General features: G+C 36.6%; 1 protein-coding gene across 1 annotated transcript in view; it reads right to left on the reverse strand.

Moving 5' to 3' along the window:
• Window positions 1-246: 246 nt before the first annotated feature.
• Window positions 247-25,839, reverse strand: part of LOC102424007 (plexin domain-containing protein 2) — a gene marked incomplete at its 5' end in the record, with an annotated part of 93,170 nt that continues 67,577 nt past the window's right edge. Inside the window, one exon of the mRNA XM_006094301.3 lies at window positions 247-5,757. Within this exon, the coding sequence (XP_006094363.2) occupies window positions 5,641-5,757 (117 nt within the window). The remainder of the gene's footprint in view (window positions 5,758-25,839) is intronic.

Here is a 25,839-nt window from a genome sequence, read left to right on the forward strand (position 1 = left end):
CAGCACAACTTTGAATATATAATTTTCTTCTCATTAATGAAATTAACACATTATTTAAAATAGAGCAAACAGCACAGATGTGCATGCAACGATGTCCCATTTTTCATAAACATCCTTCAGGCAAATACTTGATAGTTCCTTATCTAAGTAGGATAGAAAATTGGAATTGGATAGGGAAATAATATTGATCGTACCTTCTTGCCAAATTGTGTTTGAGGATTTTACCATACTACAAACAATTATCACTATTTGTATTTATTACTATATGCCACAAGATCTTCAATAAATATTTAAGTTGATTGAGTGGTTAGATGAATAAACAAATAAAGGAATGAATGAAAATGCTCTTTAAAATGTAAAGTGCTTTACAAACACATTGTAGTATGGGTATATATGTAATAGGTAATGCTGCAGACATCATAATATTTGCTCAAAAAAACAACAACAAAAAAACAGAAAACCTTCTCAGGACAAAAAAAAAGTTCAGACAGTTTAGAAAGCAAATAAAAATTGTGATTATATGAAGGATAAGAAAACCTGCTATGAATATCATTCATTTTCAGGTACATTGGGGAAGAAATGAAACAAAGGCAGAAAAATTTTAAATGGCAAAAGAGAAATAGTATTGTTAACTTAGATAGTAACAGGTAGGAGTCGGGAGGGGGGAGGAACCTGAAAACCCAAACAAAGATCTTGTAATAGCTAGAACTTGAAACCACAGGTTGTTATTAAAATGGCGCCATTCTTAAAGCAGCAACATGATAGAGGAAGATTGGTCCACTGTTCTACAGGACAGAGTAGACAGTCATACAGCACATAAAGCTAGAATTTAGAAGGACTGTGCCTTCTTAACTGCTTGGTTGACCTTACATGCTGACAAAGGAGTATGGACAAGGAGAACTTGAACAAAAATAACCTGACAGGAGTTTCAAGTTCAAGACCTAGTTATGACAATGTGAAAATTACTTTTCTCTCTTGGACTCAATTTTCTTATCTGTGAAATGAAAAAGTTGAATTAGATGACCTCCCATGATTCTGGCATACAGATGCTGATGCCAAGAGTGGGGGCAGGGATGAGAAAGAAAAAGCAAGAGCAATCATTTGAAATTAGTAAAGCACATAAAGTAATAAAATATCTGAAAAATGTCTGAAGAAATACAAAGCAAAATAACATTTTACAGGAGCAAGAAACCATAACCACAGGATATATTTTTCAGTTAATCTTATTTAAATATTCATTTCTTATCGTGGAATGGATGTGTCTTGAACCATAACATAGCTTATAGCAAAACTTTTTCTCAAATATGCAATAAGTCCTAGGAGCATCACCAAATTTATACTTCTTCAGAATGAGAAAATAAGAAGAATTTTTTTTTTGCCAACAGTTTAATAAATTATACTCATCTGAGAAAATGTATTATCTGCATATTAGCATAATTTAAATTAATTTTATTCCTTTTATGCAATATATAGTCTTCATTTGCAAATTTTTACAATTAAAATTAAGTTCCACATATTTATATTTTAATGTGACAGCCCCTTACATTTGTGTTACAGGGATAAAAAATATTTAAAGTTATTTGCGTTTGAGGTATTTCCTTCTAAAGGGAAGCCTGCTGGTCGGCTCCTAAGCCTCCCTTTGCTGTGAAGAATAAACTGGGAAATTAGAAGAAGCTAGAAATGCTAATGACTCTACTTAATAAAGAAGTGAGCCAGTTGAAGTATGAACATAGAGGCCTTTGGTGTGGGAGAGGACAGATGGTTGGGAGAGAAGTCATGTAGAGGAATTAGTAAGAGAAAATATTAAGATGGGCAAAGAGAAACTTAAGTAATTTGTGTCTGCTTTGAAAGTATTCTCCTTTGGCAGTTTTTCAAGAAATGTATTGATCTGATTGTCTTTGAATGCTTTGTGTATTGATGAACTTTTTTTCCTGAATGCAAATGTGTGCTGGTACTGAACCAAGAGCTGTGCTTTATTTGAGTGGCATTGACATATGGTTTTAAAAGTCTGTACATTTAGTCAATCTGCATAATAATCATCTTGCAGGAAAGATAGGATGCATATATTTTTATTTTCCCAAATTGCAAACTCTGACTCATGGAGATTAAAGTGATTTTGCCAAAATAACATAGTGGACACTCAAAGTTGTATCAGCTGTTTTTTTTTCATTTTTCCATCATGCCTCTCTGAAATAAAAATGCTTAGTTTAGCTAAGAACTACCAAATCTTCTTTATCCTCCTCCTTTTTCCTCAAGGGAGGGGCTGGAAGGAAAGATCCCTATAGCACCACATAATAGAATTTCTGTGACGACAGGGAGATTCTGTATTGTCCAACATGGTAGCCACAAGCCACATGTGGCTATTGAGCACTTGAATGTGACTAGTGTGAGTGAAGAAATGAATTTTTATTTAATGTTAATTAATTTACATTCAAATCACCACATTTGTCTAGGGAATATAAGATTGGACAGCCAGCTCTAGAAGCTACATGTGACAGATTAACAAATGCCCTAGGTATCTTGAACTAAAATAATAACTGGGGCAAATTGTAGGTTATCATGTATCTTTAGTTTTCCATTTGTTAATATATCTGGAAGTCTACACCCTTTATAAACAAACCAACATTGTGGTCACTGCTATCTGGTTGACTTAAAGTATTTTTCTTGACTTTTAGTACTTTTATCTAATCATTGAATATTATTTTTGCAAATAATGAAGATGAATAACTAACTCCCTGTATAGTACCATTCACTTGATTTCTGCAGAAGTTTGCATGTTTTCCTTTGCTACTTTTAATTTTTAAAATTGTGATTCTCTCTCTATGCTCATAGTTTATTAAGCAGTGTACAGACTTGTCCTTTTTAATATATTATATATGTACAGTTCAAAGTATCAGCATCTATTCTGAATTTCCCGAAACTTTGTGTATGTCTGCTCTTCTGTTTCAATAAATGGTCACCAAGAAGGAAACAGAGACATATAAAATAGATTGAAAATTTCATGAAAAAAAGGGATTCAGCCAGCCTTTCCCCTTACCACTAAAGGATTCTTGCACAACAGAAACATCTCACCACCTTTAAGTCTCTGTTCTGTTAGGAAGCTTTCCCATACTTCAGCAGCCTTTTTCCTTCCAAAAAGTTGTATCTATCACTTGGTGCTTTAGTTCACTGAACAATTCAGAGGGTTTTATGTTTTTCTACAGAATGGCCGATTCTCTTGAATAAAAAATGGAAGAGCCCTAACCGGTTTGGCTCAGTGGATAGAGCATCGGCCTGCGGACTGAAAGGTCCCAGGTTCGATTCCGGTCAAGGGCATGTACCTTGGTTGCGGGTACATCCCCAGTTGGGGGTGTGCAGGAGGCAGCTGATCGATGTTTCTCTCTCATCGATGTTTCTCTCTATCCTTCTCCCTTGCTCTCTGTAAAAAATCAATAAAATATATATTTTTTAAAAAGGAAGATGGGAGAGTATAAAGATAACATTACTATTGCAAAGAGTTGTGTAAGAAGTTGGATATATAGGCAGGGTTTATATAACTGTCAATCAACTGCTGTGAGAAGCCACGCGTACCACAAAAGCTAGTGAAAGAAGCATCATCTTATCCTAAAAGGAATCGTCTAAGTGTCCCTTATGTCTTTGTAGAATACCAGTTGCACCAGTTACATTGGCAAGTCATTTGGTTATCGCTATCTGATCAAGCCTACTCCACAAAAAAATAAGTTGGGATAGTTCATATAAACTGAACGAAGCTACGCAGAGAGATTGTCATCACATCCTTCAGTCACCTTGTCTGTCAATTTTTTTTTGCAATTATTAACTAAGTACTTAGGAAAAAAATTACCACCCTCAACAGGTACTAAAAAATGTAAAACAAACTGCATGGGATGGAAAATGGCACTAGTTTACATGAGACAGTTGTGTACATAAATATGATACTGTTAGTGAGCTGCTGTCATTCAATGTAGACACTGTGTACAAGACGTCAAGCTGCTAGTGAAGTGCTGTTTAAGAGATCTCTGCTTCTTGATACCAGAATCTGCAAATGGTAGACATCGTACCCTATCAAAACCAACAGCTTCTTGGCACAGGATGTAAGTTTCATGGGTCATGTGATGAAGTTGTACACACAGTACCTTAATTTAAACTTTAGGAGCTCAGTATTTAGATATTAGCCACTTTTCTCCTCAAAAGGATGCCTTTTCTATCTTCGTTCAGGGGGAAATTTCAAGATCTGGATTTTCTTTACAGGGCAAATGACAGCTCCATTTAAGGAGTGTTGGGCATCTGGTTTATTTAGCCAGGGAGGGAAGGAGTCGATATGAATGAAAGGGTGGCTCAAATAGGCAGGACAATGATTGGCATTGCAACCAATTGAACCACTTTTGCTAAGTGACATAAAAATATTCTAATATTAAGGATTATTTTACAACTCTATGGAAGTATGCAGTAATGCACCTTGCATTTGTTTTGTCTTGATGACAAAAATGCACTCTTAGAGTCACAAGAGCCTGCCTTGTGTTAGTTATAAAGAAAAATATATTTATATATATTTATGTAACTACTATGTGCTTTAAAGAAAATTACTGTATGATTCAGCAGGGTTCTTTCATTCTTTTATCACCAGGGATATGCTGACTTGAATGGCTTCTTAGAAGGGAATCGACAATGAAATGGGCCTTTAGTACTGAAACGGCAAAAAGCAAAAAATACCCATATACTAAGAATCCCTTAACATTTTTGTTTAAAAAGTGATTAAGGAACTACTCATCCTTTTGTTTCCTTCAGCCAAGAGCAACTGTGGCTTCATAGGACTTCACAGTTGGGAAATGGAGGCAATGCTTCGTAAAGCAAATCAAGTTTTATTCTGAGGAGCGAGAATAGAAAGCCTCATTTGCTACTCCCTCTTTCCTAATCCTTAGCTAACAGGTTGGACATTCTATCACAGCTCATAAAAGGGCATTCATTAACAAGGAAGGGGGAAGCATAGTTTAAACCTCCTGTGCAGATAAAAGGTCCATCCTATAAAGTTATGAACCTGTTGGAACAGGTGGATGCAGACCAGAAAAAACACAATCCTTTGGCCACACATCTGATGAAAAGATAGAAAATTTCTTATTTTGTGTTTGTGTTTGTTCCTGCGTGAGCTATTTTTCTCAGCAATCTTGACATTCATCATTGCTCTTTTGGGTGGAAGGGTTCCGGCTTTGGAACACAGTTATCTTTGAGACATCAGAGAAGAGTATATGAACCAAAGGTGTAGATCCTTTGTGAACTAAAGCTTTGTTATTAGTGTTTTTGTTCTCGATCCCTTTGCAACCCTGCACCTAAGCCGATGGCACTGTGATCTTGTCATAATTCTGGGACGTCCACACGAGATGTTCTGGGTGAACTATAGTTGCCATCCTCAAAGGAATTCTATGTTCAGTGGTAAATGGTGGCTTGTATACGTTTTAGTTTTTCTCTTACCCTTCCTGGGCTGGGCTTGTCCAAAAATCTTGTTTCCTTCAGGCTACAGCAGCTTAGGGCTCCCTGTGTGTGTGTGTATGTGTGTGTTTGTTTGTTTTTTGTCTTAATGGTATAGGAAAAGTTTTAGTCTTAACACCTGTAAGCCAGCACTGGTGCTGTTCTGTCCTAGAAATCTTAGCACTGCTCTGATACAATAAAACCTTCCTTCTCTCCCACTGGTTCAACTTCAGCATAGGCTGGGTGGCCAGAACCTCTTCGAAACTTCATCGCAGGCCATCTGCTTGGGCGTCTCTAAAAGAGAAAATGAAAACACAATGAACACCAGGGTGGTGATCACATCAGAAGAAAATATATTTGCCAAGTAGTTTAGATTAACTTCTCAATTAAATTTAGTGATATGTGAAATTCTCTCTTATTACCACCACAGCTGGAATTATATACCCACAAAGCCCCATGACTGAATTTCCATTATGGTACCATCAGCCCCTCTTAGGTGACAGGCATTTGCCATACCTACCCCCATCGGATGTAGAGCTTCTCAAAGGTAAGCCTTATGTCTTATGCATATTTATGTCTAAAAGATTCTACAAATGCCCAAATATAACTAGGCAAAAATGAACTGTAGTAGAAAAAATGTCTTCTTACTATGTAGCCACTGACACTTTCTCTTCTCTAGAAGTCAGTAATGACATCATTTCATTTTATTAATTAACTTACTCAAAACTCAAGGCCATAAAATTCTGCAGGGTACTTAGAAGTGTACCTCAAATTAGGTGCCAGATTTTCTGGCAAAAAACTAAAAGGAAAACCACTTAATATCTTAAAAAATATTTATTAAGCTGAGACTTCATATATATTACTTTTTGTGCTTGAAAATTAACAGATGTCATGTCCTGAAAACTGAATCCACCTTCGGAGGGCATGAACCATCCTGACCTTATGAGCTAAATAATTGCCCATATGGTCACTAGTCCTAAAATGCAGGTTATTTCTATAGACAAAGGACTGCATGTCTCCCCAGTACTCCATCCATCAAACAAACACTAAAATTCATTTTATGGTCACAATGACACTAGAAACTATTAGTCTTCTTATTATATCTACAATTTTAGAGTAAATAATATAATAAATATTGAAGGAAGTTTATTTCTACCTAAAGAATTTCAATGTGAAAAAAATGTTAAATATTAGTGTTGATATCCTGGCATTTGGCAGCTTTCTAGATTTGCCAATTATATTCCAATGTCAGTGATTAATGGCTGCAGAAGAATTTTCATACCAGGTATGAATGAGTATTAGTTCTACTTTCTGGGAAAATACCAATCAAGGTAATTGCATTTTGCCTTCTAATAATATTATGTACTGTCTATGTAACATTATGTGGTCAGAATGCTTTATATGTGTTAGCTGATTAAGTCCATGATGTAAGTGGAACTGAATTATTCATATTTTTCAGAAAAACAAGTTAAAACTAAGAGAGGTAGGTAGAAAAAATAGTGTGTCTCTGTTGGAACTAAAAATCATCATCGTTAGAAATATACAAAGCATCTCTAGGCAGATGGCCCTATAACTCATGGTTACTCCTGTCTGTGGGAAAATGCCAATATGCCACTGTACTCACTATTTATGACCCCTACTCTGGTTTCAGTAACTTCACAAATGGACTTCTGAAGCCACAACTGCCCTAGTCCTTCTTTGAGTCAAGCAGCTCAACTAAGTTTTATTTCTGAATCCCCACATTTCTAAGACCTACCTGGCCTATGGGTCCAGCTGGCAAGTATGGCCTGTGAACTAGTGCTAATTAATGTACAAGCCAGATAATGAGAATGTTGATAATGATGCCTGTGAAAGTTATACTTTGTTAAGCTCCTAACAGTAGTTCATGCTTTGTACTAGGTGACTTATATATATGATCTCATTTGATATGCAGAACTCCATCATTTATATTTTTTCAAACTTGTAAAGTTAGTAAATGGCAGAGCCAAGATTTAAAATGAGATCTATCTACTTCCAAAGTTTATTCTCCCCATTGTAGAACTTAATTCTTAAAATTCAGTGGCTTGCGTATAGCTTATCTGAAATTTGTGAACATGGTTCTATTTTTATTTCAGTCTTAAAAATATACCCTTATCAACAACTTCAGCATTCTGTTAGTAAGTCAGAAACATTAAGTTAATTATTCTCTGTATTAGCTGAAAAGAATGCAGGATTAATAATGCTCATCATGTTCTTTGTGAGCTCATCACATAAGTCCTCCAAATAAAGTACAAAAATTTTGGACAGTGAAGCTTCCTCTGTTAACATAATCGTAACTTATTTTCTGAATTAATTACCTTAAAATTTTCTCTTGATTTTTCCTACTATTTGTTATAAAAACACACACACAGACTTGCCCCATCAACATTTAAAATCACCAGAGATCCCGCCACTCACACATAATTTGCTTCAACTTTCAGTGTCCACCACTTATATGCATTTCTAGGAACAATGAATCATTGCACATACTGTTTTAAGAGCTCTTTTTTCCCCCCATAAGTAAACACTGAAAAAGAACTATGCCTCTACAAAATTATTTTAAATGTTTGTAACATATATTATTTATAACTAAATGTTTTATTTAATCAACTTGATATTTGAGGTAGTTTTCCAAATTTTTTGACAATATAAATAACATTACATTGACTAGCTTTGCTACTCATCTGATGAATATATCTCTTACTAGTTCCTTTTATAAACTCTCAGAAGTGGAATTATTGGGCCAAAGCGAAAGCACAAAATATTTACAAAATCAGAAATGTCTAGTATGGTGCTAGATGCTGTGTTGAAGGACATATGACCAAAGAAAGGTTTGGAACATACTAGTAGTTTCTGGTCCCTTTGGGAGTATGTACATGTACTCCTGCTATTTTTGCCTAGATTAAAATAAAATGCCTTTTTTGATAATGATATCTTAATATAGCTTTTTTTCTTTTTGTTAAATAACTTTTTTTAAAAAAAATCTTTATTGTTTAAAGTATTACATGAATCTCTTTTTCCCCCCATTGACCTCTCCCCAGTCACCCCCACCCCCCAGCACATGCCCTCACCCTCCTACTGTCTGTGTCCATTGGTTATGCTCATATGCATGCAAACAAGTCCTTTGGTTGATAATGATATCTTAAATTTCATAATTGAACTCTAACAAATATCATACAACTGGGGTTTTAAAAATTTGGTCTGATTTTACATTCTTTTACATTTTCTTGATATCTCTAGCTTAGCCCTAAAGATACCAAAGAGTAATAACTTTACCAAAATTCTGCTTTCTTTCTAGAATACTTTCACATATAACACAAATTAATTATATGATCTTAAATCACCTGATTTCTCTGGGCCTTTGTTCCTTCACTTGTAAAATATTATCTAAGTGTTTGTCCTCTAAACTCTTAGGATCCTTATATCGGCTTGCCTGAGATAACTGCCTTTAACGTTGTGGGGAAAAAGAGTGATTTAGAAATTCCTCTGTATGGTGGTTCTTCTGATCGTTGTCCCTCCTGCCTCTCTCCACGAATTTTCAGGATTTCTAAATTTAAGGAAAATCTATATAAATTAGTCCTAATTGAAATACTTTTCTATGTCGATCTTCAATCCTTCAAAGGTTTCCTTATAAAAGTAAATAATGGGGGCAGGTCTTTGTGAGGGAATATCTGAATAGTTGGTTCTTATAGAAAAATCTTTAAAGTTGATGCTATAACATGAGGCATCTATCCAGTGGACAAGGGGGTGTAGACACCTGATGTCTAGCACCGCCACAAAGTGCTGTGGTCACAAGTCTGCATTTTTATGTCTTTCTCGAGGCTTAGACATGTCTAAATCTGACTTCTTTTTAGAACAGCGAATTCACATTCCTGCAGAAACTGATAGGGGAAACAGGATCACTTGCTAGCAGGGCAGGATGTATGCTGAAATTGAAAAATTCAAATCAGAATGTAGTGGAATTCATTACAGAAATTCGGGAAGTAATGCCTTAAAACATTAGCGGGCATAATGCGTGGGTGATCTCTAATTTCATGCTGGAGAGTTATTTATGTGATTAATTACATTCAGAAGTCAATGTTCACATTGATATGCTGGCTTGGGTGGGCTGTGCAATCAGGTATTCTCCCTAATTACTCCTTCAGTACTATTAATTGAACAGTCATCCAGATCTATCTCAATGGTCTGTGGCAAGATAATTAGCTGAAATATACATAAACAAACCTGCAGGGTACCCTCAGTTAGCAGTGTACACACAACTGCAGCTGGAGACTTCCCTTCAAGCTCAGTCAGCAAAGCAAATAGTCCTTTGAGTTGGGTTAGATGAGCTTTGAAAGGAAGTTACTAGGCATGAGTGTAAAAGAAAACGGACCAGATTTAAAATTCAAGGCTCAGTTGGAAGACACTTGACAGGCAGCTGGCTGGAAATTTCTGGTGTTTTGTGCTGCCTTCTTCAGTCAACAGGGGGTCGTAGAAAGAAGCTGGGATCAGACTGAAACAGCACCTGTTAGTTCCCATCAGAGGACTTAGGTAGTCACATGATGTCTTTGTTACTCAGTTTCCCCATTTGGAAAATGAAATAAACTAGATTATTGTTTTTCAACTTCTTTTCTTTTTAAATTGAAAAAGTGTTTGTCACAGACCCTTTGTTCCACTGAAATCTTGCCTTGTAATCCAAACCAGATTGTGCAGAGTAGGTCTCCCTTCATTGGGAGGGAGGAGCCCCTGCTGACATACTCTTCCTGAGCCATGAGGGAGCCTGTGGACCCTACACCTTCTCAGAGCATGTTTTCGGAAACTACAGAACTAAATCTGCATTTCTCAAGCTTGATTGTGCACACAAGTCACAAGGGATCCTGTTAAAATGCACGTGCTGATTCATTAGGTCTGGGGGGAGGTTGGAACTCTGCATTTCAAACAGGGCCCCAAGGCTGCTGCTGCTGGTCCACACTACACACACACTTTGAATAGCAAAGGTGGTGACTGTCTAAGGTCTCTTCAAAGAGGAACATCTTTAAAAGTGAGTGGAAGAAACGGTATTAAACTCTGACCTTCCTGTGTCTCCCATGTGCCTTCATGGGAACTGAACCCTCCTTGTACAGCTGGATTAACCTTTCCGTGTTTAGCTTTGATAAAGTTTGTTCATGAAAGGGATTCTTTTTTCTTTTATATAACTCTAAATTCCAAATATTCTCTATTCTCCTTATTTTGTGTTGACTATTATTTCAGTTTTAACAAATTACATGTCTGGGTTGCCAGATTTAGCAAAATAGAGAACACCAGTTAAATTTGAATTTCAGGTAAACAGTGAGTAATTTTTAAAAACTATAGTTGATAGGACACACTTATACTAAAGAAAATTACTCATTTTTAAATTTGAAATTCAAATTTGTCTAGAGTCCTCTATTTTATTTGGCAACCCTCTCCATACGGAAACACAATGTTTTTGGGCCCTGGCCAGGCAAACTTGCAATCTAATTAAAAGAAACTACTCCTGTTTGTGGTTGTGCCTCTTTGCATCATGGATCGTAGGTCACTTTTTCCTTAAAAAGAATCCTCAGATGGACTTGTCTGTCTTCTGGGCTGGCCAAGAATTCCAAAAATAACTAACGTGTGAAGAAAGCCCTACTGTCCTTTCACACATTTTCTGCTCATCTGAAATTGGTTGCTCTTCTTCAGGTGGAAGCTGTTTTGTTGTCCTCTTCTTCAGCTTGCAATTACTTGCCATTAGTATGTTGCCTTCATTCTCGAACTGCCCTGGGTATGATCCTGAAGAATTAGTCAACATAACCCAGAGCTGGCACATGTCTGAGATGAGAATTGTCCCAAAGCATGCAGAGAACAGCTACACACTGGGATAACAGAGCCATCATATTATTTAAGGGATTTTCTAAAGCTAAAATATTCTTAAAACAAAAATTAAGTGCTTTTCCATTAGCTGTTAAATTAAGTACATTTTTTTTTCATATGGGAAGAAACATCTTTTAATCATACATTTCAAACATTTAGTTTCTTTCAGAGCCTTTCTTTCAGAGTGCTTCACAGGCCTCACTACAAATAACATCACTGGGGGAGGTTTAAAAATTAAAATAAAAGTATTTAGGTTGAGGCCCATCTCAGCTAACTGATTCAGGATCTCTGGCTGTGGACTATGCAGGTGTAATTTTAAAAAATTCTTCAGGTCGGTCAGATGCACAGTGAGGGTTCAGAACCACTGTCAAACCATATTTCTCTTGGTCCCATGTCCATATCCCAGAGTGTCCCGCTCTGAGCTTTTGCCTGTGACATTCCCACTCACCTGTCCCATAATTTACTTCATTATGTTTGCCTATCCAAACACTATCCATTTCACATTATTTACAAGAACGCTTCCCGGATCTTCACATATAGATTAGAAGTCACCTTTCATTCTCCTGCATTGTCTCGGACATTTCGTGGCACCTTTTCCCTCTTATTCTGTGACTTCTTTAGAGCACTCCACTATGCGGCTTACCCTTCATTCTTGACTCAATCCCTGTTTGCTGGCTTGCTGTGGTGGTCTATTCCCTTGGACCTTTTCTATTTCTTTTTCCCTCTTCAATTTGCCTCCTTTCCTGGTTTATAAACACTAAATGTTAACATGTCCTAAGGTTTAGCTACAAACACTAATCTATCTCTGTCCCTAGCATTCTTTTTTTTTAATTGGGTTTCAATTTGATTATATTCTCACCTTCATCCACTCCTTTTCCCCCATGCTTTTTTTTTTTAAGGTACAAATGTGATTTGACCATCAGCTCAAACCAAATCTGCTTAAAATCCACCCCTCATGTTCATTCCTAAACGAACTCTGTCTTCTGACATTCTGTTCCTGGAAACAAATTTCCCAGTTGCTCAGATTTTGTATTTTTCCTTCCTTCTTTCTTCTTCACTTCATGCATTCAATGCAGAGAATCAGGACACCCTCCACACCTTGACCACCAATTACCTACAGGATTGTTGGAAACTGTTTAATTTCTTGGAATCTCAATTACTGATCTGTAGAACAGCAATAAAATGTCTACATTTACAAACCTCATTGGGAAGTAGGTAAGAATAAAAGATTGGTTGTAAGCACTTTCAGACACAAACTTCATGCAAGTGAAAATTGCTAAGTTCTATCTTTTTCATTCATGTGGCTCTTGAATTAGCCCCATTCAATGGATACCCTAATTCAGCTCTCAACTATCAAGTCATATATGGATTATTGATACAGCCTTCTAATTCTGCTCAAATATTCTTTTACTCTACTAGCTTTCTCTACCCCCTTTCTATTTTCAAATTATATTTGAAAATATACCTGTCAATAGATATTAAGATATAGCTGAATAAGTTGATTCCTCTTGTCCTTTCTCAACTTAATGCTTTTCTGAAATCATGTACTTCTCTTCCATGTAAAATGTCATCTTCTCCTCTTTGCTTAGGCAGAGCATAACACTTTTCAAGACTGTTCAAATACTACCTCTTAAATGAAATCTCCCCTGATTAATCTCTCTATCTTTCTTAAGAATTTTATGGTATTTAACTGACCTCTTTATTCAGCATTGCTTATACTTTTCATGTTTGTTTTATTATTATTGAATTCATATGTGGCTATTTGGCTTTACAGTTTGTATGTTCTATATGTCCACATATATAATAAACTGGGAAACATGATTACACACAGGGTGACCATATGACATTGTTTTAGAGTGGGAGAACTATTAACAATTATATTAGACAGCGGATATAAACTGGGACAGTCTAGGCAAACTGGGATTAGATTTACTCTAGTTACACCCCTGTGATATTAATCACATCTACCAAATTGCACTGCATAAATAGGAGCTTTGGTTGTGACTGATTTTCCGTGATACAAGCTGAGAAATTTTCAGTCTTCTTTAGCGTTAGCTCATAATATTATGTTGATACTGCATTTGGCAGTACCTCTTGATTTTTTGAACCACATTGCCACAGTGGTTGTTTTCTACTAAACTAGAATAATAATTTGCTATTAGATAGGCAATTTAATCTGAGGAAAAGTAATTTGCAATGAATTTACAGGCCAGTTTGTTGCTGCACAGTGGCTTGGTTAAAAGACAAGATAATGCTGCTCTGGCCATAAATGTTCTAATAAAAGTCTAATGTGAGTTAGTGTGACTCGGCACGACTGGCTGTATTCCTTAAGAGGTTGTTCTCATAAAGTTCCTTGTATCTGAGCATCAATGTGTTTTTCACATTGTGAGGTCAAACAAAAGCTGGCAAATTAAGCTCTGTTTACCCATGACTTAACAATGGTAGTCAACTGTTTTCTGTCCTAAAATGTTGTGTGCTTTAATCCATATTTAATCAAAAGATTATAACACAACCCAATAAAATCACTTATGTCATCAAATTTAAGAGTAGACACTGATCATTTGAAGACTATATCATTGGACACTATATAATTTATTAACTATAAAATCTTTTACTTAGAATACTTTACTATTATACCCACTTTTCACTGAAAAACATTATAGGCAATTGTTATCCTATCTGCTGAGATGAATGAATGAGTATTTATTGTAGGCTTATAAAGGCAGCAAGGCAAGGCATATTTATTTGTCTCTATATAATTTGGAAGTCAGTCAGAGATAATGATTTATTCCTTTAAGAGGAGATTCATAGAGGAAAGCTAACTGGTTGACTCTCTCCTCTTAGCTCCTCCTGATAAAGATTGGGGATCTACACCCTGTCCTGTCTGGAAAACAAATTTGCGCCTCTTTGGAATGTGACTCAACTGCATAATTTATCAGCACAAGAGAGTTTCAAACGAGAAGAAAAAGGCACTTTGTCCATCAGTAGTGATTATAATATAAAGACACAAAGGACCACAGAGTTAAATAACATAGAAATGTGGTAAATGCCAACTTAAATTTCAGAAAATATGTTTGAATACACATTATTTAAAAATTCCCTAAGGCTCCTTGGCAGAGTGTGAAAGAAGGAAACAGAGTAACAGAAGTGATTTTGAGTGATCAAAACAGTTTAAATCTTAGGAGAAAGAAAGAAAATCATGAAGACAGAACGCAAAACACAGAGGACTTTATTTCTAAGTGGAAAATGCCAAGTATGCTTTGCTTCTCCTACCGATATAAAGAAGCATATGTATTTGACTGTCAACTTCTCTTCTTAGTAAAATTTAAAAAGTTCATTTGTGGAGAGGACTGTGGAAGAAAGGAAAAAACAGCACTTGGTATCTGGTTCTATGTTACTTTCTTCTGTTTCATGTATTCCCTCATTGGGACAGGTTTGTTTAAAGCACTTTACAATCAGTTCCTTTCCTGATAAAAGCCTTTGTTTTTATGCAGACTTTTTACAAAAGACAAACTGGAGTCTTGCTTGCCATTCCGAGACATGAACATGAAATCTAAGGCATTAGCCATAATATGAATTTCCTTAAAAGTTGCAAAGTTGGTGCTCCTTCCCAATCTCAGGTTATTGCTGCATAAATACTTATACTCTCTGGATAGGAGAATTGTAGTCTTCCTCGCTGTGTGGGTATGCGTTTATTTTTTCACTTTGTGTTACTCAAAAAAGAGATGTCTTCAAAAACTGCAAGCATGTACAGTCATGACTTCTATTTTACTTTGCTTTTGTTTTGTATCTTTCAACTTTGGGAGAGGGCACAAGAACATCCTACACTTACAGGGACAGAATGAACCTTAAATTCATTAATTACAGCTCAACCTGCTAAATAATATATAAATATGCTCTGTGTACTGGCCTGATACCACTTCTGAGTGCCTCGGATTATTAAAAAGTCTTTTTATTGAGCCCATATCCATATCTTCATAGTTTCTCCCCAGAGAACCTCATGTCCATCCCTCAGATCCATCCAGATCAAGTCAGATACTCAATCATGTGACAGCCAGTTAACAACTGGTGAGGAGCTATTTTGCTCCTCCTTTTATACTTATCTGTGCTAGAAATTTCCTTTTCCTTCATCCATTTCCTGCATGGATCAGAGGTCCTTAATATTCTTAATCTCTCTCCTCTGAACACATTTTAGGCTGGCCATGTTCCCCTATAAGCATGGGGTGCAGAATGCACCCTACACTTTGGTGAGATGCCTTCCTGTCTTTTAGGAAACATGTTACATTTTTAACTTGACAGTCACATACTAAATTATACATTTTGATATTACTTTTCTCACTAAAATTCAATGTTCTTTACTTATCCTCCTCTACATCAAATTTCCTCCATATCAAACTTGTATATATTCGAGATTCAAGTACAATTATAAGCTACTGAATCACATATATTTCAAAGTCAACATCAAGGGAAATTAGAAAAACTAAGGAAAAATATGTGTGACATAAATTGAGATGTAAAACAAAATATATAAAATTAAAAGAGGATCACTCCTTATTAGAACCATAGAACTTTACATTGCACTAAGATTTTGAAAAACTATCATAAATTTTTCGTTTATAAAAGAAAAAGTTTTCTTCTTTTAACAAGTATCATTTCTCCTTCAAAGTCTGGCAAAGACACCACTTGGCACAGAGTCAGTGTTCATAAAAAGCTTTTTTGAACAGATGAATGGCTTTTTCATTAAAATATAAATGCTAAAATTAGCTGAAAGTAGAGAAGGTAGTAATATAACTAATAATTCTGACTAACATAAAAAGGGGTTTTGATTTTGAATCAAAATGATTTTGTTTATATAAGAAAGATTTTATAGAGTCATCACCTCAAGAAAATAGAGCAAACTAATCTTACTCTATTTGCAAATTAAAAGTACCTTTGGCTAATCTCTTCTAACAGAATTACCATTAGTGTGATTATTTCTGCCATTTAAAATACATTTCCTTATATTTTTATCCCCTAGATTCTGAATTTTTTTAACACCTGGAACTAAAATCCAAAATTTTAATCCTCTACCAATCACAAATCACTTTAGTATTATTTATATAACAAAGCATGTCATAATAATCAACTTATTTTCAGTTGTTTTGTATTTCTGCCAGAAAAAAATTATTGTATGTGGAATTAGTGGGAAAAATAATCTTATAATTGAATAAATTCATTATTATTGTGAAGCAATAATTACTGCTAAAATTAAAGTTCTATTCCTGTTTCCACAAACAAGATGACTTAAGTATTTATTTTAACAAAGAACAGTTACCAAAGTCACAAGAAAGAAATTACTCGACAGTTGATATTGTAAGTGGAATAATCTCCTTTTAAAGAGGTAACAGAGGAAAGGATCTGAACACTTAAAACATATAACATGTACTTACAGATGCTCATGTGAATTATAGCTCTGCAAGTTTCTATGTATTTATTCATTTGGTTCTTTCATCTACTAACTTCCCTGCAGATATTTCATATTATATATATATATATATATATATATATATATGAAATTATATATATATGAAATTATATATATATATATATATATATATATATATATATATATATATATATATAATTTATTTCATGGCTTTATGCACCATTAAAAATAATAAGTTAGGGTATAGTAATTAAGGAGGAATTAGAGCAGAGAACTCAGTGAAGTTTTAAATATTTTATTTAGTAGTTTTAATAGTTGTTCCCAATGAAGGGAAGAAAACATTTCAATAAATTAAAAACAATATTTTAGTTTTAGGAATTTAAATTAAAATATGTTACCTACAAGATTTAGCATCTTAGAAAGAAAGTGAGAAAAGAAAACCACAGAAATCCAGTGTCTTAAAAAAAGAAAAGCAAACCAGTTTCCCCTATTTCCCTTATATTTTACTATGTTTCTGGAAAAATGCCATCTAATTAAACAGCTTCTTTAAGGAGAGTGTCAAACTATTCCAGAGTAAGGTTTAGCCTAATCTTTCCTTCCTTGTAGCAGTTCATCAAAAGTGAACGCCATCTTTTGCCTCCTTTAAAAAATAAAAATATTACGTTTCAACCAATGAATTTTTCCTTGAGTTTTCTTTAAGACTGAAATGAGACTAAGGAATACCTTAAGGGAAAAACTCTTTTTTTAAAAAAATATATCTTCATTGATTTCAAAGAGGAAGGGAGAGGGAGAGTTAGAAACATCGATGAGAGAGAAACATCAATCAGCTGCCTCCTGCACACCCCCTCCTGGGGATGTGCCCACAACTGAGGTACATGCCCTTGACCGGAATCGAACCTGGGACCCTTCAGTCCACAGGCCGACGCTCTATCCACTGAGCCAAACCGGTTAGGGCAGGAAAATCTCTTACTAAAATACATGTGACTTCAAGAAAAAAATAAGGATTCATAGATCTAGGAAACAACTTCTGTATTTACTATAGGTTAGGCAACAGATCTTCTTGACTCCAAAATGCCAGACTTTCAGTAAACACTTTTTTCCCCTCCCATCAGGAACCTTGAAGTCTTTGCCTGGCTCCTTTCTGGCTTCTCTCCTGGCAGAACTACTGATTGGCAGGAAAAGCGGAGGCCACAGCTATCTGTCTTTCTTTAATCATATTCTCCATGGGTTCTTGTTCTCCACAAATATTTATTGGGATGGGGAATCCCTTGAGTGGTAAACTGCTCAAAAGACTGTTGTTATGCTATTGCTGTAGCAACATAGCTTGCAGGCCCAGAATAAGCAGTTCCGAGTTCAGGTCTCATCTCTGAAACTAGGTGTCACATGACCCAAGCAGATTTTTAGCCTTCCTGGGTTTCTAATTCTCTATTGGAATCGACTCCAACAAAGGTATAGAAAGAACACTTCCCACTTAGGTTCCAGGAATGGAGGGCTCTGCTCGTTTGAATTTATCTGGATTTTATAGCATCTAGAACTATACAATAAGTGGGGTGCTTGGAATGCACTAAAGTTACGGAAGAGATAAGAATTGTCTTTCCGAATATTAACTTTGGTAGAAGACTGGGAGGGATTTTTTAAAATATCAAATAAATGTGTCTATATTATAGAGTAATGCAAAATTCACACAAGTTTTTAAGATAAAATATAAAATTCCATGGAAATGTATCTGTGGTAGAAACTTGGGGAATTCATAAACTTTATTGAAGAAAAGTCGCAGAATCCCTGGGTTGCATGGATGCTGAGCTTTCTTTTTGTTTTAATTAATAGTCTATGATTTTGCTGATAGAAAAAACTAGGCAATTGCACCAAAGGCAGATATTTTGGTCCCCTGGCAATAGCAAGAATTTTAAAGCATAATATAAACAATGACTGGTATTTAGACATTTATGTCCAGGTTTTATTGTTAAAACCATTGTGCAATTTTTAATTCAAATCAGCACACACAATTTAAGAATAGTAAAACTGTTTTGTCCTTCAGGAAAAGCAACTGTTTTGGAGAATGGTCATTTCTATTTTATTTACTTTTTAAATAAATATATATCCAGAACTCTATAAAAAATCCTAAAGATGAAATGATAATAATAACAGCAATAATTGTAATCTCTCTTATTACCAAACTAGTGGCCTGGTGCATGAAATTTGCGCACTGGGGCAGGGGTTGTCCCTCAGCCTGGCCTGCACCCTCTCCAATCTGAGACCCCTTGGGAGATGTCCGACTGCAAGTTTAGGCTGATCCCTGGGCCTAAACCGGCAGTCGGACATCCCTCTTGCAATCTGGGACCTCTGGCTCCTACCTGCTCACCTGCCTGCCTGCCTGATCGCCCCTAATCCCTATGCCTGTCAGCCTGCTCACCCCCAACTGCCCTCTCTGCCAGCCTTCTTGCCTCCAACTGCCCTCCTTGCTGGCCTGATCACCCCCAACTGCCCCCCCCCCTTGCTGGCCTGATCGCCCCCAACTGCTTCCCACTGCTGGCCTGCTTGCCCCCAACTGCCCCCCCTGCAAGCCTGCTAGCCCTCAACTGGTGCCCTCCCCCTGCTGGCCTGCTTGCCCCTAACTGCCCCCCCCACTGACCTGATCACCCGCAACTGCCCTTCCTCCTGGCCTGATCACCCCTAACTGCCTCTGCCTCAGCCCTGCAACCATGTCTTTGTCTGGAAGGATGACCGGAAGGTCTCCCAATCTAATTAGCATATTACCAAGTTTAGGCACAAATGTCATCACAGACTCTTATATTCTTGGTTATTTGAGTAATAATATCTTATTGCTCAAAAAAGATAACTGTTTTTATTCAAGCATTTTATGAAGACTGCTTCTTTTATAAAACTAAACATTCAACTAGAAATGCATACCTAGATTAATATGATTATCATCTGTCTTCACCTACTAGAATGTAAGCTCCATGAGGCCAAGGATTGCCTCCTTTCTATTTTTATTGGCCTCTGTAACTTGGGTAACTTGCTACATAACAGGAATTCAACAAATTTGAATACTTGAATGAATAATTAATTGGTCAATATATAAGATAGCTTTGTCAGCCATCTCTTTCCTCATGATTCTAATCACCTCTTTCCCCCCCATGCTGAAAATCACTTGGCTTTCCACTTTTAAATGAATTTGGCAAGGTTTAACCAAGGAGGTAAAATATCTGTACTTGGGCCGAAACCGGTTTGGCTCAGTGGATAGAGCATCGGCCTGCGGACTGAGGGGTCCCGGGTTCGATTCCGGTCAAGGGCATGTACCTGGGTTGCGGGCACATCCCCAGTGGGAGATGTGCAGGAGGCAGCTGATGGATGTTTCTCTCTCATCGATGTTTCTGGCTCTCTATCTCTCTCCCTTCCTCTCTATAAAAAATCAATAAAATATATTTAAAAAAATATATCTGTACTTGGAAAACTATAGGGCATTGCAAAAAGTAATAGAGGAAAATACAAATGTTCATGGATTGGAAAAATTAACATGATTAAAGTGTCTGTAATAGATTGACATACCTTTATGTGGGGTGGGGGGTTGAGAAGAGATAAACCAAAGAACTTATATACTTACTAGAGACCCACTGCATGGAATTTGTGTACAGGTAGGGTCCCTAGGCCTGGCTGGCGATCAGGGCCAATTTGTGGGGTGACTGGTGGGGTGATTGGGGGGCCCCCACTGACACCTGCCTTGGGCAGTCTGGTGCTGCCCACTTGCTGGTCCTGCCCCCTGCTGCCCGCCACCCCCACCACCATTGCCGGTCGGCCTCCCTCTGAGGGCTGACGTGGGGCAATGAGGGGGCCCCCACTGGCACCCGCCTTGGCTGGCCTGGGGCCTGCGAGCTGGGGGCAGCTCGTGCATTGAGCACCTGCCCCCTGGTGGTCAGTGTACAACATAGCAACCGGTTGTTCCACTGGTTGTTCTGCCTTTCGGTTGATTTGCATATTAGGCTTTTATTATATAGGATATGCATAGCCCATGGACATGGGCAATAGATAGTGAAGACCTAGGGGGGTTGGGTAGGGGCTGGAAATTGGAGGATAAAGGAGAGGGTAAATAGGAGATATCTGTAATACTATCAATAATAAAAATGTATTTTAAAAAATACATGGAGTAATAATCTTTATAATACTTTAAGCAATAGAACAAAATTTTAAAAAAAGAAAAAAAATATGGAGTAAATAAGAATTTCTAATCCTCTCTTCTCTACAAGGTTTCCTTTATAAACCATCATTGTCCAATAGAAATATAGTGTGAGCCTCATACATAATTTTATGTGTCTAGTTTCCAGATATAAAAGTGAAATTAATTTTAGTAATATATTTTACTTAACCCAATGTACCCAAGTTATTTTCATTTCAACATGCAATTACTATAAAAATTAGTGGGATATTATATATTCTTTTTTATTCAAACTTTGAATTCTTGCATGTATTTTACACGGGTCTCATTCAAGACTAGCTACATTTCAAGTACTAAATAGCTACATAGGGGTAGTGGCTACCACATTGACAGCAGAGCTCTATAGCCTGTATTTTCTCCAATCCTGAGGGTAAGAATTATAATCTATGAAAAGGCAAGCTCCATTGCCATTGAAATCTCAGAGGCACTGTTCCTATCATGTTTGCTTTCCTCTCTACTATCTTTAAACAAGTTCTTAGAACTGATTCCTTTCTCTCTGAGGGTGCTTCCAGTACTATTTTGCAGCCATGCAGCAAGATGAGAATTCTTAATTTTTACTTTCATATTATTCAAAACAACAACAAAACCTGCCAATATTTTACTCATAGGATCTATTTTTTTAAGGTATTGATCATCTTGATCATTAGGGTCATGGACATTTCTCTTCTTTTATATTAATACTAGAGGTCCGATGCACGAAGATTTGTGTAAGAATGGGCCTTCCTTCCCCTGGTTGCCAGCACTGCCTTTGCTACAGCTGGAGCCACCTTTCTGCCTTCGCTCCAGCATGGAGCTGCCTTTCTGCCTTCCTACGCTGCCCAGAGGCCTGGAACAGCTGGGGCGGTGCAGAATGCCTGTGTTGTCTCCATGGCGACGATGCAAGCGTCCCGCCCTGCCACTGGCCACTCAGCGCCTGCATATGCAAATTAACCCACCATCTTTGTTGGGTTAATAGCATACTCATTCCTGACTGGCTGGTGGGCGTCGAGAAAGTATGGTCAACTTGCATCTTTCTCTTTTATTAGTGTAGACTAGAGCCTGATGCATGAAATTCATGCATGGGTAGGGTCCCTAGGCCTGGCTGGCGATCAGGGCTGATTGGGGCCTTCCTTCCCCTGGCTGTCAACCAGGGCTTTCCTCCCCCCAGCTGCTGGCTGCTGGCTGCTGGCCAGGGCCTTCCTTCATTCCGTGCCGTCCCCTGGTGGTCAGCGCACGTCATAACGAGTGGTCAAACTCCCAGTTGGTCAAACTCCCGAGGGGACAATTTGCATATTAGCCTTTTATTATGTAGGTTAGAACAATCAAATATGTACATAAATGTTTAAAGACCAGCTATCATTTAAAATACTAAGAAAAGTCAAGGGCAGTGTTGAAAATAAATTCTTTTGCTAATTTTGCTTGTCTAAATTATTTTGTTTATAGTTCATATAGAATACTTCCATGGGATTTTTTTATATGATTATTGCTTTTCAATATTATTTTCTTTACCTTCATTTAGATTACATTTTATGTATATTATTTAAAAATCTTAGTGGTATGTGACATTAAAATTTATTATAAATCATAGAACGTTCATCAAACATAATGTAGAACCTAAGACATATTTAATTCTTCTAAAAATTTAAAGACAGAGTGTCATCAAAATCTATTAAAAATTAAGGGACACATGCTTATTTGAATGTTTCTATTTTGTTTCAAGATAATAAACTTAAAAAAAGATTGTAAAGCATGTTAGTTGCTCTTGCATAATAGAATAAATTTGGGTCAAAATCAAATGTCTTTTTAAAAAATTACTGAGAAAAGCCAGACAGATAAACATGAAAAGAAAGCCATTTAGTAAAATGTCAAAAAAATGCTCAATGTAAGATCTGAAGAGGATGATGGAGGAATACAGAAGATAAGTTCATGAAAATAGACTGTTATGTCAGATAAAGATTGAATGTCTTAGGAAAATGGAGCTCTTGTACCTTATCATGTACATAAATGCACGGCATATAAATAATTAATTCAGTTATTGTTTAATATACAATATATCGGGTGATGATTTGCTTTATTATCAAGGCTTCCTCATCCTCATCTACTTTTCTCTTGGTTTTATTTACTTCATTGCGTTTAGTCATGTTTACTTAGAACTCAGTATAAGAATGTATTTCTAGATTAGATTTTTAATTCTCACTTTATCCCATTGCTTATCTACAAACAAGAAGTTTAAAAGCTGAAGGCCATGTAAACACTTCACCTGAGGAAAAGTATTGTATCCACAAAATATATAATAATTGGTCCAAATTTTCTGCAAGAACAAAACATAAATAATGGCCACTGTCTTTAGCATCACTATAAATAAACACTAACGACAGTAGCTATGTAAATTGGTGTACACATTTTGGCAACATTAATTAAGTACCTTTAAACTCTTTATTTATTTCCTTTTATTCTATTTTTGGGAATCTATTCTAAGTACACAATGTATGCCCATAGGTATACATCTTCCTGTATTTCTACATACAGTGAGGCAACATGGCCCAGTGGTTAAGGATATGGTCTACTGAGAGCCTTGCCTCAAATTCTGACTCCACCACTGACTAACTGTATGATGTGGAGCAAGTTACTTAAATTCTGTGCCTCAGTTTCCTCATATGTGACAGGGAGATAATCTTAGTGCCTCAAAGTCTTTGTGATGATTAACTGAGGTAATAAGCATAAATCACTCCTACTAGAGCATTTAATAAAATTACAGTTACCATTATTATGTTCATAATGGGGCTTATGATAGCAAAGAGTGAGAAGAGCTCCAATGCTCCACAGTACCAAATTGGTTGCATGAACTCTGCTACATGCATTGGAAGATAAAGTCATGAAATTGTATCACAGTATACACAGTGTTTAGCACAAGAACTTATTCCTGCAAGTGTTCAGTACAGTTTGTATTTCATTGTGAAGTACACAAGATACACATTGGATCACATTTAATATCACTGAAATTGGGGTATCTCTTATGGTCATGGTGTAATGGATACTGTGTGATGCATATTGCTTTTGATGTATCTGTGGTAGCCAAAATGTACATGTCATAATTGCCCAGATCTGCCAGTGGTACCTCATATGGCAAAAAGAAGACTTTGTAGCTGTGTTTACATGAAGGACCTTGGGACAGGGAGATTATCCTAGATTATCCATGTGGGCCCAAGGCAATCACAAGGGGCTTTATAAGAAGAAGGCAGGGGTTCAGAGTTAGCAGTAAAAAATGTGATGACAGAGCAGAAGTTGGAATGATGCAAAGGGGCCAGGGGCCAAGAGATGTGTGCAGCCTCTAGCAGCTGAAGCCTGAAGCCTCTGGAAGGAACCAGCCCTGCTGACACCTCTGACTTTGTCTCAGTGAGACTTGTTGTAGACTCTAACTTCCAGAGCTGTAGGATAATAATTGTGTACTGCTTTAAGCTACTAGCAGCAACAGGAAACTAATACACAGTCTTAAAGTGGCCGAAACAAGCTTCTCTTTTACTTAATAGGCAATGTTACGCCCTCAGTGCTTTCTGAATTGCCACTTAGCATAAAAGGCAATCAATGCAGAGCTACGGAGTGAATGCTGAATGAAATAGTATACAGCCATTATAAAGATGTTTACAAAGAGTTAGTAAAATAGGAAAATGTTATTTGATAAGAAAAGAATGTCAATTTGCATTTCAGTGACATCACAGTTATATTAAATGGGCAAATATCAAATTATGCATATAAGAAATCCAAAAGAAAACAAATTAAAATAGTAAGAGTGATTGTTCCTGCATGTTGGGACTGTAAATGACTCTTTTTATCTTCTTTTTACATTTCTGCAAATTTTCTATAATGAACAGGTATTGTTTTCATAATGCAAAAAAGTACATCAATTTTATTTAAAATTTAGATGTATAATATGGGATAAAAAAGCAATTTATACAATATTGGTGCATTCCATCTCTTTATACACAAATAAATCTCATTTAATTGGTAATTCAGCCCGACCAGTGTTGCTCAGTGGTTGAGCATTGAGCCATGAACCAGGAGGGCATGGGTTGTAGGCTTGATCCCTAGTGTAGAGCATGCAGGAGGCATCTGGTTAATTATTCTCTCTCATCATTGATGTTCTTATCTCTCTCTCCCTCTCCCTTCTTCTCTGAAATCAATAAAAATATATTAAAAATTATTGGTTATTCAAAGCCTTCAAATTCATAGATCTGTTATTTCACTAACTATGCAGTCATCATGAACCTGTATTTTGTTTTGCAAACATGGGTCAGCCTGAATAATAGTAAAGTTATAATTATCACCTTTAAAAATCATCCACTGAGCAGCCCCTGGGAGCTGCATGAGGACAGCAGGGTGTCAGAGAGGTAATGATTTAAGTAGACACTGATAGTTGACTCAGTTGGAAGGAAAAAAGGCCAAGAGGGAAAAGCTGGGAATCTGCAGAATGACTCAGCTTCACTAGAGTGTGGAAAGACAAGACAGTTCTTCCCAGAGCTACGGCTCGTTGACATTGGGGAAGTCTTCCGCCACTCAGAGCCGTGGTCTCTTCTTTTGTGTTATGAGGGAAGAGGACCAAATTATCTCTATCTGTCCTTCTAAACATTCTATAAATATGCGCATGTGTAAGTATTCACACAAACACATGGACATCTAGGCTCTGATTATAAAACAATAAGACTGATTAAAAAAGGCAAATGCCAGAAAAATACTTTCACTATTCTATGGTCTCATTTTTTATTCATACAGGGCTGCTGTGTAAAGCAGGTCTTTTGCACTGTGCAATTTTCCGCTCATACCATCACCATCAGATATTTCACAGTATCTTCCTTTTTACGATGTCAGAAAATACCCTGCACAGCGTATTAAA

The sequence above is a fragment of the Myotis lucifugus genome, unplaced genomic scaffold (assembly GCF_000147115.1).
Source record: "Myotis lucifugus unplaced genomic scaffold, Myoluc2.0 scaffold_132, whole genome shotgun sequence".
NCBI lineage: Eukaryota > Metazoa > Chordata > Mammalia > Chiroptera > Vespertilionidae > Myotis > Myotis lucifugus.